The 14364-nt window shown below is 47.4% G+C and overlaps 2 protein-coding genes across 2 annotated transcripts in view; one reads left to right on the plus strand and one right to left on the minus strand.

The window, feature by feature from the left end:
• Jmjd1c (jumonji domain containing 1C) overlaps positions 1–8771 on the minus strand; it is a 165386-nt gene extending 156615 nt beyond the window's left edge. Inside the window, exon 1 of the mRNA XM_050142652.1 lies at positions 8517–8771. Coding sequence (XP_049998609.1) covers positions 8517–8771 — 255 coding nt within the window. The remainder of the gene's footprint in view (positions 1–8516) is intronic.
• Positions 8693–14364, plus strand: part of Reep3 (receptor accessory protein 3) — a 77334-nt gene continuing 71662 nt past the window's right edge. The window contains exon 1 of the mRNA XM_050142678.1: positions 8693–8830. Coding sequence (XP_049998635.1) covers positions 8799–8830 — 32 coding nt within the window. The 5' untranslated portion in view covers positions 8693–8798. The remainder of the gene's footprint in view (positions 8831–14364) is intronic.

The raw sequence follows: 14364 nt of genomic DNA on the forward strand, positions 1-14364 counted from the left end.
GCACTGAGCCAGCAGACGTCTGGCTTGTGTTTGCTGCAGAGCTGACTGGGTCTAGCCTTCGTGGCTTCCCTCTTCCCACGCTTTTCAGTGTTCTTTTTCTCCCGTGGGAGACCCTGACGGCGAATCACCTTTTTGAAACAGCTGAGGCTTGTTCCTTCAAAAAGAGCAATTTCTCCCGCCGTTTTAATTTCTTCTAATCAGTGTATGTGGCACAGTATCCTAACAGTAGTCATTGGCTGCACATATGTTCTTTTCTCTAGAGCGAAAGTATGTGTCTCCCGAATCCCATGGTCTCTCCACTGCAAAAGCTGTCTGGAAATGTGCGAGGGATCGTTACTAATCTAAAAACATCTCACACGTCTCCATGACGGCGTAACACGTACGAAGAGACTTCATACACTTCCGTGTTCAATTCTCTCGCTGATTTATAAATAATTCCCTATGCTGAGGACACACCAGACCTGTGCTGGACCTGTAATCACAAGCCCAGCCTTCCAGGCTGACCCAGAAGTAGGACTCCAACCCGAAGCCTTCCCTACTAGGGAAGCCTTTCAGGACAGCACACCACTCACTGAGCCGGGCATCAACCTAAACCCCACTACAGTGGCACCAATCTGTCCAGAATACGTCTCTTCTTAATCTTTCAAAGAATAGCTGCCTTTCTCCATTTCACTGGACTTGCCGATTTGATTATTCCAGAGCTTCTCGTAAACATGAGATGAACATTTTATACAACGGACAAAGGGTTCTGCTTTCATCTCCAGAAAGAGGAACTGAAGTGACACCTAGAGACCCACTGTGAGGACAGCTAAACAAAGCAAGCTGGGGTGTGCGCGCCACATCCTGCAGTCACGACGGCTAACATCTGCTAGAATGAATGGTGTTATGTTTGGATCGGGAATGTTCTAGCAAGGTTGGAGCCTAATCTCCAGCTGTTGGTACTAGTGGGAGGTGGTAAAAACTTGAGGAACAGGGTACTGTGACCCTGGCTTACCTCTTCCCCTCCTCCCAAGAAGTGGAAAAGTGAATGACAGCTCTTGGGAGCATGGGCCCAGCCACGACGCTCTCTCTGCCTCAGGCAGGCACAGAAAAACACCTAGCCAAGTGACCCGGCTGAGACCTCTGACCCTCACCTTCCTTTGAGGTAACTTTTCAAGTATTTTGTCACAGGGACAGCTGGCGGAACCCAGATGGCAACCATTCAAGGTGTTGACAGTATATTTTTATTCTTTTATGTCTGGGTTTCTGGGAGTTAAGACGGGGTCTTTGACATGCTCAGTGTGGAGTCTACTACTACTATAGCTTTTGGAACATGCGCTACATACCATAAACAGTCACATGTCTGGCTGAGGCAAAACAGAACAAAGAAACAAATACTCCAAACATCCAAAACATCAATGAGTTAAAAAAAAAAAATAAACTGACATATACTCAAACAGTGGTAATCCTACACAGCAGAAGAAATCAAGGAGCCGGGCTTACAAGTAAAAATAAGGCTCAAAAACCTAGTATTAAGTAAAGAAAACAAGAAGGCGTGTAGAGCGTCTAGAAAGGTGTGAGAAAGATCAAAGGCCTCTGCAGGGATTCTCAGAATGGGCAGGTGGGAGAGCGGACACAAAGTCTCAGAGTAGGGAGACTGGAAAATCAAGGAACCACAGGCTGGTGTCCTAACCTTGTCAAGGTCTCGGCCAACTTCAGCAGGACAGAAGTTCACAAACTTAAAAGTCTATAGTAACCACAATGATCCTCTGATAGAACTAACTACACTCTAATTACAATGATCTGGCTTTCAAAGTTTCTGAATCCCCTGCCAGGAGGTGGTAACACACACCTTTAATCCCAGCACTCAGGAGGCAGGGGCAGGCAGTTCTCTGTGAGTTCGAGGTCAGCGTGGTCTACAGAGTGAGTTCCAGGACAGGCACCAAAGCCACAGAGAGAAAAACCAAAGTTTCTGAACCCAAACTAGAGACTATGAGAAGGCAAGAGCAGGCACAGAATGGATTCAGGCAGCATCACAGGTGAGTTTGAGACACAGCAAGTACAGTCAGTCAGTCAGCAGCTTTTAAAATGCAAAGGAGAGGCACAAGAATAGGAGACACAGTGTGAAACAAGCCTAGACCACGTCTCAAGAGAGGAGTGCACAACCGCAGGCCTGGCACCCACGGCAATGGAAAAACGTGGGCAAGCTGTCCTCTGAGATGCTTGAATTCATCGTCTACAAACAACTTGTGAGTATCAGAGCGTTCTCAGCAATATAGTTATTTGGGGGGTAAAGTAGCAGCTTTTATCTAGTTTCCCTAATAACCAAGACACTGGAGCAGAGTACAATGGTCCAGTCTTTAACACCAGCACTCGGGAGACAAAGGCAGGCAGATCTCACTGAGTTAGAGGCCAGTGTGGTCTACATAGTGAGTTCCAGGCCAGCCAGAGATACACAGTGAGACTCTGTCTTGGGAAGGAGGGAGGGAGGGAGGGCAGGGAGGGGGAAGGGAAAGTTGTCATATGAGCTGACAAAGTTCACTAACATGTGAGCACACGCAGTGTTTCACCCTTCACTCAACTTCCCCTTCTTTCCAATTATTTATTGTACATATAACAAATATGTACAACAAATAACGCTGTGTCTAGGTTCAAGCCGCAGCACGCTCCTGAGGACCCTTGGAGTCAGTTCTCCCCTCCCACTTGTGTAAAACCCAGGTTGCCAGTCTTGGGGGCAAGCATCTCTATAGGCTGAGTCACCTCACCAGCCCCATCAACTTCCCTTCTTAGCAAGGATTTGCTAGTTTGGTCAACATCATGTAGGGGAAAAGTGAGAAACATGAATGAGAAGCAACTTTCTTGTTTCAAGGCTGGGATTTAAGAAGAAAGCTTGGGTCTGACCTGCGAGAGCAGCAAGAAGGACGAGGAGGAGGAGTACCCCCATGGCTAACGCGGTGCACTGGTGCTACCAGCGCTCCACACAGACTGGCTTTCCTCACCCTCCACAGCTTCCTACAGATTGTAACACGTGGACCATGACTCCCTCCTGTGTGACAGATCTGCTCGGGGCCTCTCCACTCCACCCACCCCACAACCAGGAGAGTCACTTTCTTTCTGCTGTGCACGGTTCTGCCTTTTCAGGTCACAAGCTTGAAGTCACAGTGCACACAGAGCTCGGACTCTTCAGGAAGTGTTTCTTTCGTAAGAATGTAGGGTGAGGTTTCCTGGACTTGACTGCTTCCTCTCTTTCAGCGCTGTCTAAGCTTATTAAGAGTTTATCTACTCCCTACTGCAGGACATCTTGGTCACACGTGAACTCTGACAAATGTGAATAAAGCTGCTAGAGACGCCTGCAGGGTTCCCTGTAACCTATGCCAGCACCAGAGGGTCTGAGATCGTCGGGCTCAACAGTTACGGACACGCTTGAGTCGGGAGACGCTGCCTTTCAATCTGGCCGTGCCTTCTGTGCACATCCTCACTGGACCTGCCCCCCTAGTGCCCTGAACCCCAGCCCGCACTGCTGCCCCAGTGCTCTGGACTGAGTCACCCTAACACGTGTGGAATGCATCCCCACCTTGTCAACCTGTGACAGATGGAGGTTGGGCCCTTTCCACGTGCTTACTTGTCATAGATGCTTCCTTCCGGATGGAGGCATCTCTTAAGATCCTTGGCCTATTTTGTAATCATTGCTGAAAAGCAATGTTGATGGGGGCATCTCTCTCACACTCCTGACCCTAGCAAGAAAGCATTCAATTCTTCACCATGTACTACGATCATCTATAGTTTGGGTGACGTTCTTCACCAACCAATGAAGCCCCTCTTTATCCCTGTTTGGTGAACACTTTCCATAATGAACTAGTCTTGGGCTTGTCAAGCGCTTTTCTTGTGTGCGCTGATATGACCATATTGTTTTTCTTTCTTAGCCTGTTGATGTGATAAAATTATTTTAACTGCCAATTCAGCCCTTCACACCTGGGATGCCCCCACTTTGTTATGGAGTATAATTTTTCATACATTACTGGGCTCCGTTTGCTAGTATCTTGTTAAAGATTTTTGCATCTCTGTCTACAAAATGGTGGTCTCTTGTTTACCTTATGTTTACTTGGCAGGCAGCTATCCTTTAAATCACTTTATACCTAGGAATGGTCCTCAAGCTATTAGCAAGGAGGAGGTTAGGGATTTCAGAAATCTGGCGTGTGTGCTAGAGAGAGAGAGAGAGAGAGAGAGAGAGAGAGAGAGAGAGAGAGAGAGAAGACGGATATAACAAAAGCCCCTCTATCTTCTGAAAAAGATGGCAATTTGTTCCTTTAGTATTTGGTAGAACTTAAACAGAAATTAGATTTTCTGAAGGGAATTAGATGATGGCTGAAGACAGTGGCACAAAAAGACTCGATTTTTCTCCATTTCACTTTTCAATTTCACTTGCTATGTTTCAAATTACAACACAACAACATCAGTACATATTTTTACATTTTCTGTTTCAAGGCTAAACAGCCATAGAATTGGATCGTCCAGTATTTTAGCTTTCTGAAAATTAGGTCGCAAACCCCACAGTTTTCTGAAATCACAAATCTAAATGGTAAAATGAGGGACTGTGATTTAATCTACTGCGTTTCAAAGGAACGCCGAGAGGGCCTCAATCAAATGTGTCTCTGCCACTTAACACAGTGGGTTTGTTTTTAACCAGGAAGACGGAGAAAGCTCTTTGGTCTTAATCCACGTTTCAGGTGAGGCTCTTTCCTAAATGTAAAGACCTGAAACAATGCCAGCTCCCGGCGAGGCTTCCAAGAACTGGCCATCCAATGCATTTTGCTTTCCCTATTGTGAGCTGGTAAGCGCCTCTTATCGATACCTGTCCTGATTACCTAACTCCAAATCTAATCTGTCTATTCTAATTCGATCTCATCGGACTTTCAGCAGCAGCTCTGTATAAGCCAATTTCCATGCCGGATGCCAAATTCTACCTCTGCCGCAGATCTAACACCCAAAGAGACTGGCGAAGAAAGGGGCAGGCAGGTGGGTGCCCATCTGCAGCATAGAGCAAGATGAAGTTTCCTCCTCCAAGTCGGTCTCCCCCACCGCCGTTCTCTAAATTAGTGCGAAGGTAATTTGGTAATTTGAGACTCTTTACAAATGAAAGTATTTTCAATTATTTAAAAACACTCTCCCATTAGAAATGGGAAGGTGACCTAGTATTCAGTCTCATTAGCATATTCATTAATAATTACATGACTAGACACTATCTCTTCTCTGTACCCTGTAATTCTGCTCTATATAATGGGATCTCTCTCTGACTGAGGTACTTTCCTCCTCTGTTGGTTTGCTAATAAATCAGCCCCCTTAACAAGCAAAAGACGTGCCTTCCACTATCTCCTAGGACCACTAAGTGAAGATGCTGGTAGTGAAAGCAAGTCTTTGAAATGGGTCTTAAAACCCTTAGCGTTCGATCGCCACCCATTAACATATTCCTTCAGAACAGAACACACCGACTCACCTCACCTCAGTGCTGGTAAGAGAAGCAGGCCTCCCGAGAAAAGTGTCCTCTGCCCTACATACACCGCCTCCCATCAAAACGGAACTCGATAGCCACAGAAGAAAAGTGTCTTTGCCTTTGCGTAACACAAGGCAGGAGGCATGCCACGCACAACACACAAACAGTGGTGAGATGTATAAAAACAAAAACAAGGGCTGGAAGTTCGTTCCATATGGAATGATGACAAGCATGCCAAGGAAGATGGCCAAAGGCTCCTCAGAGCTAGAGAGGTGGCTGCGGTTAAGGGTGCTTGATTCTCAGCCAAGAAGACCAGAGTTCCTAGCCCAGCACCCCCACCCAACCCCCACAAGCCAGGCTTGGTTACCCACGTTCCTTTAACCTTAGTGTGTGGTAAGGGGCAATGACAGGAGAATCAGTAGGATTTGCTGGGTAACAGAATAGCTGAAAACATATACTCTCCAAGTCCAGAATGACCCTGCCTCAAGGATAAGACGAACACAGAGGGTGTCTGACCCCCCACTCTCTGGCCTTGGGACGCGCGTGTGTGCCTGCACATGCGCACACACGCGCACGCGCATCTGGGCAGAAGACACTGTATTTCCTTTTCTCACACAGTCCCAAAGCCTCATCTTACACAGTGGAGCATATTATCTAATGGCCATCTATTAGCAGATCTGAGATTCAGTAATCGAAACAGCCACCTCTAAAAGCGGGGCACTTTCCACAAGAGGTTCCTCCTTGGATATTCTGACGCTTATTTAGGTCAATAGTCCCTCAACCATATCAGTTTCCATGTGGTCCATCCGTCAAACACTTTGCGATTTTTACTCTACCACTCTGAAATGAAAACGAGTAAGCTCTCTACCAACAATTTCAAACATAATCCATCTATCCTAAATAAAATGATAAGTGAAAAGGGGAAATGAAAATAAGTTATATTTTAAAAAATGCATGTCAACATTTGAACGCTGGGACAAAATAATCAGTAACTGGACATGACTGCGCTGCAAACCTGCTTATGACGCAATGATCCAGAACTATAAACAATTGCTCATCAAGTTGTGAACAGAACAACCCTTCCTTTAATCTATACAACAGGAATGGACAGACACAGATACAAGAAAATTCACTCTTGGTTAAAACGATGACTTTATAAAGTGGAAACTTCAGGCTCAGATAGTTACAAATATTACAGGAATGTCAAGCATGATATTCCTAAGCCATGAAGGACACAGGAACATTCTTTGTTCAGCATGTCCCGCACATAGCATCCCCGCCCCCATCCACCACATGTTAGTGGTTAATCCCAATTACAAACCACTAAAGGGGGGGGGGGGTTTGTGCTAATTTCCCCCTAGAGAGCAACCTCCCTGGACCAACTAGCTCCCACCCAATTTAGGTATGAATCACAATATTGGAGTCCAGCTCTATTACCTATGAACTATGCGATCACTGGCTAATGAGTTAAGTTCTCTAAACCTCCGTTTCCATGGTATCAAAGAGAATCAACACTCCAGGGCTGTCTGGAGTGTGGGGATGACTCAACAACACTGTAGCAGCACAGGGTAGGTGGTTTACAACCCCTGGCTTTTTGAAATAGGAACAAGGGGGCTGTATCCTGCAAACAAAAACAGAAAAAACATCAGTGCCTGATAGGTACTAAAAGAAACTAAATGAGTAAGAGTGAGAAAAGTCCAGAAATTTAAGGTATAAGTTACAAGGGGCCCACGGGGTGGGGGTGGGGGTGGGGGGAACAAGTATCAGGAAAATCAAGGTCAGGAAGGTAGAGAATAGGAATAAAGCATTCAAGAAAAAAAAATGCAGTCAAAGGCATGAAAACATGGCTTGGCTACGAGAAGAGAGGTGGGGGATGGCATATTAGGGGTCAGGGATGAAGGCTGTTGTGACATTACAGGACGGGTGCCCAGGGAAGGATACCAAGGACACTGAGTATACCAGAAACCTGGGGCTTGGATGCAAACATGACTCCCCAATAACGCTGAATAATGGCCAAACTAAATATTCAGGACAAACACAAATTATCATTGCAGCCCCTGAAACAAAAGTCCATATTCTTAAACGTAAATAAGCAGAAAGAACCTAAGAGGAGAAGGCAGCTTGCATTCTCTGCTTCCTGGTTCTGCGGATGGACTGGGGCAGGCCTCGGCCTCTAGGGTGCTGGGATCACAAGGCCTTCACCATCAGGCCTCACCAGCGCCTTTCTTTACTAACCAAAAGTCTTAATTTATAGACCTCATTCATTAAAAGGAACTGAGGATAATCTACCCCTGTCCCTTGATACCATTCCAGGCAAATCCGAGACCTTCCTAAACACATTAATTAGCAATACCTTACATCACCCTTGAAAAGCAAGTGGTAAGCTACGGTATTATTAGCCTCTTTTTATTATGGGGAAACTGGGGAACAAAAAGATTAAATTACAGTATGTCACAAAATGAGCCATCATATTTTCTAGCACTTTAATTAAAGGTACCAAGCCCACATTACAGACTTCCCAGCTTTAGTAGAACTTTTACTACTGCTTCAACCGGGGGGACTAAGGGAAAAACACCAACAGTAACTTAAAGGTCATTTGCCCAATTTGATACTTGTCACCCAAAACTCGGGAGTTTCAAATTTTAGACCGTGTAAGCAGTAATCTACCCCTCCCCCCACGCGCACACACACCGGAAAGGAAAAAAAAATAAGGACACTTGTAAACAGCACCACCGGTCGGAAATCCTGGGTCCACGTTTTACTCGGGTTATGTGGCAGGCAATTCAGGAGTTGGCGGTGGCCGACGGAAAAGATGCCCCAGGGGGCCCAGCGCGGCCTCGCCACCACCGCTGCCCAGCACTCCAAACATGACCCCAAACGCTCTCCCCTGGCCCCTGCATTGCACCACGAGCCTCGCGATCCCCAACCCAGACCTGGGCTAGGCCCTGGCTGCCGGGCTTCCGTGAGCACCGGAGCCGCACCTAGCCAGGCACTTCCCCAGCCCGGGTCCTCCCCGCGCCCGGCCTCGGCTCCCACGCATTCTCACCGCCCGACCGGTGTCCCCCGTCGCAGGGAAGCGAGGTAGCCGCGCAGGTCGGTGGAGCGCAGCGCCCGTCGGGGTCCCGGAGCCGCCGCCTATCAGCGGAGCGCAGGGGCGGGGCCGGCTGGGGCGCGGGGCCGCGGGCGGGGGCGGGCGGGGGACCGGGCGCCGGGCGGCTCCGGGCGCCGCGCGCACACACCGGGCCGGCTCCCGAGGGCTCCAGCGCGGCCCCGGGGAGCGCGAGCGGGGAGCGCGCGGCATGCGGTCAGCGGCCCAGCGGCCGGAAAGATGGTGTCCTGGATGATCTCCCGAGCCGTGGTGTAAGTGCCGGAGGGGACTGGGGAGTAATGGGGAAAGAAGCGCTCGTGGCCCGGTTGAGGAGCCGAGCACGACGGGCCGTGCGCGGCCTGCTGCTCACCCGTGTCCGAGTCGCTGCGGGGCTCCGGGGCGGCGGCGGCGCTGGGAGCAGAGCGCGGGCGGGCGGCGGGCTCTGCTCCGTGGAGCGGCTCCGTGGCGCTCGGCGGGCTCTACTCGGCTTCTCCTCCGCTCCTCGGCTCGTCGGCTGCGCGCCGGGCGCTGCTCGGCTCCTCCTCGGCTTCTCGGCTCCTCCGCTGCCCGGCGGTGCGCGCGGCGGGCTCTGCTCGGCTCCGCGGCGCGCTCCCGGCTGCGGCTCCCGCTCCCGCGGCCCGCGCTGCGCGGCACCGCCCTGCGCAGGCTCCGCCGACGCTGAGCGCGGGAGGCCGGCGGGGCTCCGGATGCGCCCGAGCCTTTGTCACCAGCTCTACCGCGTTGCGGTGTCTGTGTCCCCGGCGGCCGTGCGCCCCGCGGTCACGTGTAGTAGGAGGAGAGATGGCTGTTAGAGCCCCGACTGCGGAGCTCTGCTCAGGGGTCCCAGGGTAGTCCGCTAACCCAGGAAGGAGCCTGGACTTGAAAGGTCGGCCAAACCCTCCCTCGGGCCCTGTTTGGGAAGCAACATTTGCGACGGAGGAGGCGCAGGTGTTTGTCCCCTTTGTTCACATCTTTTCACTTTATTGCGATACCTGCCAGAACTGCGGGTCGGGAAGAAGGGGGTTGGAAGTTGTGTTGTTTAATCTGCAAAGATATTTGAATACAAGTTAAACCGGTTCTTTCCCCCGTCTTCCACTTTAGCCCTCTCTGCTCTAAAAGAAAGTCACCAAGTAAACTGCGGTAATTTAGGTTGAGCCTGGGAACGGGGATTCATTATTCATGTAGGAGTAATGTCATCTGAGTACCTTAATGAAATGTTTATATGAGGTAGCAGGCCTCGCTGATTAGCTTATAATTTGAAGGGAGAAAATAACATTACTTGGGCTTTTTTTTTTCTCTCTTTTCACTACGGAGTAGCTAAATTATCTAGCTTGGCTTTATTTCATTTGGAAGTGAACTAGGTAACCTAATTTGCAATGCATTCAAAATTTGTCATTTTGCAAAACGCCTCAAGCTTTGAAGCCTATGAACTTTTTGCGTTCATCTTAAAACCCAAAATAAATAGAGTTATACTACGGATGCCTTCAAATTGTTTTTTAGCCTTTTCCAGGGCAATCTTTGGGTTTCCACATAATCCAGGCATACTTTTTGCCAAGGAAGTATAGTCGACTCTACTAGGCTACCAGAAGTCTCTCAACTGCTTTGTCCAAGCTCTGAAATTAAATTCCCCATTTTAAAAAAAAATGTATTTGTCTTTGATCTCTTTGACCATTTCTACTTATGGAAAAATTATGGGACAGATTTTGCATTCACGAAAGTTTTTGTTTTTGAAAAGGAATATGTTCCTAGTGCTGCCCCCAACACAAAGGTCAGCACCATGTAGGAGATCTTACTGGAACAGACATTGCATATTCTCAGATATCTACTGTACAGGTCAGAATGTCAAGCCTTATGAGGGTAATACCCAGTGTTAGACAAGGAAGAGATTATATGCGGTTGGAGAGTCATCAAAGAAGGCAAGAGAGATTACATTCAAAATAGATCTTAAAGAACAAACCTAAGCTAGACAGCCAAAGAGGAAGAAGGAAAGAGATTTCTGATAGGCGGATTGTTGTAAACCAGAGCCCAGGTAGATTACAGGGAGAGAGAAAGCTTCACCATTGTCTCAAGAGTTGGTAATTCCCAGCGACTCTGAGTGGAGCCAGTGGAGGAGGGCACCTCACTGAAGAAAGCGTGCACACCTGCTTTGTCACCCGGTGGGATGGACGGTCGGGGTGAAGAGGAAGCAGGAAGATGTGATGAAGGAGAAAGGGGTTCTTCGGAGAGGTGTTAATCAAGAGTGAGGAAATGTATTTCCTGGGCTTTAGACCCTGCAGAGTGGAAGCACACTTGGTAGAGAACCCTAGTGGTCTGTGTGCTTCCCTCTGCTCTTGAGTTTGTCTCTAAACATGAAAGCAGTCCTGTTGTCCACCCGGACCTAGGCACATGTTCTGAACCATGCAGTGGGATTTCTTTATGTACATTCTTCCTAGGCTACCGAAAGAGCCAGCTGGTCCTACACAAGATCTGACAATTTTCTCAGAGTCAACCTCTAGTGGCACCAGTAAGGGACAAAGGATTTATTTATTGTTTTGGGGGTATTCTTGGGGATATGCATCAAAGGACAACCTATAGGAGTCTGTTCTTTCTTTCCACCATGTGAGTCCCAGGGATTGAACTAGGAACTTAGACTCAGCAGCAGGTAGAGTCTCCTCATCTTAACATGATTATTGTAAAAATCGACTCACTTAAATGTTGCCGCAAGACCAACAAATTAGCAGTTTTTAATGTGTTTATTTATCTGTTTGTGTATGTGTGCATGGATGTATTATGTGTACCATGTTTCTGCAGGAGCCCAAGGAGGTCAGAATACAGTGTCATATCCCTTCCATGTGGGTGCTGGACCCAAACCTGCCCCCCCCCCCCGCCCCCAGGAGACACCGAGTGCTCTTAACCACTGAGCCAGCTCCCCGGGTTAGCAATTTTTGATGGTAACCTGAGTGTACCACATAATACTAAATTCCTATACCTCAAAATCTGAAAGCATGACTCACGAATTGAGGGAAATACCTACCCCCTTTCCCTAACTTTTCTTAGCTCATGTTCTTTATACACTGTCCACAAAATCAAACCTCAAACCAGCTTATCTGAATTTAAATATTAGCTCTGTCACCTAGCGACAGTGACTCACCCCATAAGATAAGATGCGTTCTTACATATAATGCCCACATGCAGCATGTGACGGGTGGTAATCATTCTGTAAGTGCCAGTAAATAATTAGGAAATAAACCGCCAATGTAAGTATGCCAGGCTGCATCAAGGAAGCACTTACCCTCCCAGTACGTATATATTGAATTTTAGACTATTTTATGTTTTCTTTTCTAACCCCTCCGAGCCTGTGTTTAGATAACATAGTTATACATACAAAAGTTTGTATTATACCACTTTATAGGGGCTGCTATAATGCAGGTACAGTTCTGCAGTGGATACCCTTCATGTAATGTCTTGAGGATTTCTTTAAGATAAACACATGACAAGTATATCTGAGTCAGACTTTTATGTTTTCATGATCCTTGGTCCAAAACAGCAAATTGTTGTCTAAAAAAAAAAAAAAATTATTCCAAATGTCTTCTGTGCAAGCACAAGCTGCAGCCCGGCATATGGGCGGGTGGTGGCGCACGCCTTTAATCCCAGCACTCGGGAGGCAGAGGCGGGAGGATGTCTGTGAGTTTGAAGCCAACTTGGTCTACAGAGACAGTTCCAGGACAGCTGGAGCTCCCTGCACAGAGGAACCCTGTCTCAAAAAGACACACAGATAAGAAAGAAGATGCAGCCTGGCATACTTATACTGATATTTTGTTTCCTGATTATGTACTTGTTAATGTCTTGCTTTACTTATTAATGTCTATGCAGACGCTCTGCATGTCTGAGTCCCTACCTCTGCATGCTTCTTTGTCTTCCCTAAACTCCTTACTGGACAGGGAAACTCAGACTGTTTCATACTGGCTGGAAATATGCTTTAATCTAATTTTACTTCTCTTCCAGATGTTATTTTTAGCTATACAGTTCATAGTTTTTATTTGTCCTTGATTATTCCGGACAGTGCTGCGGTTCAAACCTAAGACCTTGTACACACTAGTCAGATGTTCTACCACTGAACTACATCCCCAGCTCTTAAACAACTGGATTTTTTTTTTTTTACTTTGTGATTTCTTTATATAAATCCAAATGTTTGATAAGTACTTTTTTGTCATATGGAATTGAATTATGGAGAGTTCCCTATTTCCTTCTTTCATGAGTAACCCCTTTCTTATGTTTTGTCTTACCATGATTGCATCAAATGGCAGTAGTGAGGAAACTCCCCTCCTCTTCCTTTAACTCTGTTCTAGTTTCATTTCTGTTGTCGTGACAAATATCCCGACAGAAAGCTACATAGGGAAGGAAGGGTTTATTTTGATTCAGAATTCCAGGCGGCAGTCCGTTACTGCAGGGACACGAGGACAGGAACATAGGCATCATATCCGCAGCTGGGGGTGGGGGTTGGTCCTGGCTTGCTTTCCTCTAGCTTTCTCTTCTCTTAGAGGGATCGGGTCCTAGGGGATGGTGCCACCCGCTGTGGACTGGCTCTTCCTACACCAGTTAACAGTCATGACTGTTCCGCCCATAGACGTGTCCATAGGCCGACCTGATATGGATCGTGCCCTATGAAGGCTCTTTCCAAGTGGTTTAAGGTTGGGCCAAGTTGATTGTTAAAGCTAATCAGCGTGTTCATCATCTTTTTTATATTTCATGAACATATCTTTGGAGATAAAGTTGTACACTTTGTCTATGTTCTAGAAATGCCCCCTCCTCTTTCCAGCATGTTCTGTTTTACCCCTCTGCCAGATGTTTCTTCTGAGCATACACATGTGTTATGATTTCTCACACATCCTTAAAAACATAATTTCACAACATTCCTTCATGGTGCTGTACTTTCCTTCTTACCTCTTCCTTTCCCTCCCTCCCTTCCACATAAGATGGCGCACACCTTCAACCCCAGCACTTGGGAGGCAGAGGCAGGCAGGTTCTCTGTGAGTTTGAGACCAGCCTGGTCTACAGAACTAGTTTCAGGACAGCCAGGACTACACAGAGAAACCCTGTCCCCACCCCACCCCACCCCAAAAAATAGAAATATGAAGCTGAAGGTTACCGTTATGTTGCCAGTGTCAGCAACATGGCAAAACCAGAGCTGGCAAGGAAAGAGTAAGTGAAAGTCAAGGGAGGAATCTAGATATAGGTTTGTGCTGACCAGTAGTAATTCAGAAAGTAATTTCAGGAAGTACTCAGATATCCTCATATAGAATGTGTTGATGTTTCCCAGGTAATGGTGTTCCCGTCTTGGGAAGTAATTATGTGCACGCATAAGTAAAACCCATCACTCTGCCGTCGACAGCTTCATTAACCTTTTATCATGTCATATTTCTGGGAAGTGTGGCCCTCTGGCACTGATCCAGCAGAGCACCACAAACTAGGTCACTTCAGAAGCCTGAGATGGGGCTGACAACAGCCTCTGTGGAGCTTCTGCTTCCTGGTGGTTCGCGAGCCACCTTGGATCCCTTCATCTTCACACAGATGCGTGCCCGTGTGCTGTCCAAACTCTCACTGAGTCATAGCCTGCTTTGATGCCTTCCTTTTAACTTGATTATCCCCATAAAGACCCTGTCTCCAGATAAGGTCACCTTCTAAAGTAGGGCTTTGGTCCCCAGCAGTGCACAGTGATTTCCAGGCATTGAGAGGGTGACAGGCAGCCACATAAGAACTATCTTAGGGCCTGGGTTAAAGGGGAAATGTAACAAAATAGCTGTCTCAATATGATTTTAGTCTATAG

Source organism: Alexandromys fortis, unplaced genomic scaffold (genome assembly GCF_014885135.2).
Source record: "Alexandromys fortis isolate MF-2015 unplaced genomic scaffold, M_Fortis_MF-2015_v1.1 scaffold_9, whole genome shotgun sequence".
NCBI lineage: Eukaryota > Metazoa > Chordata > Mammalia > Rodentia > Cricetidae > Alexandromys > Alexandromys fortis.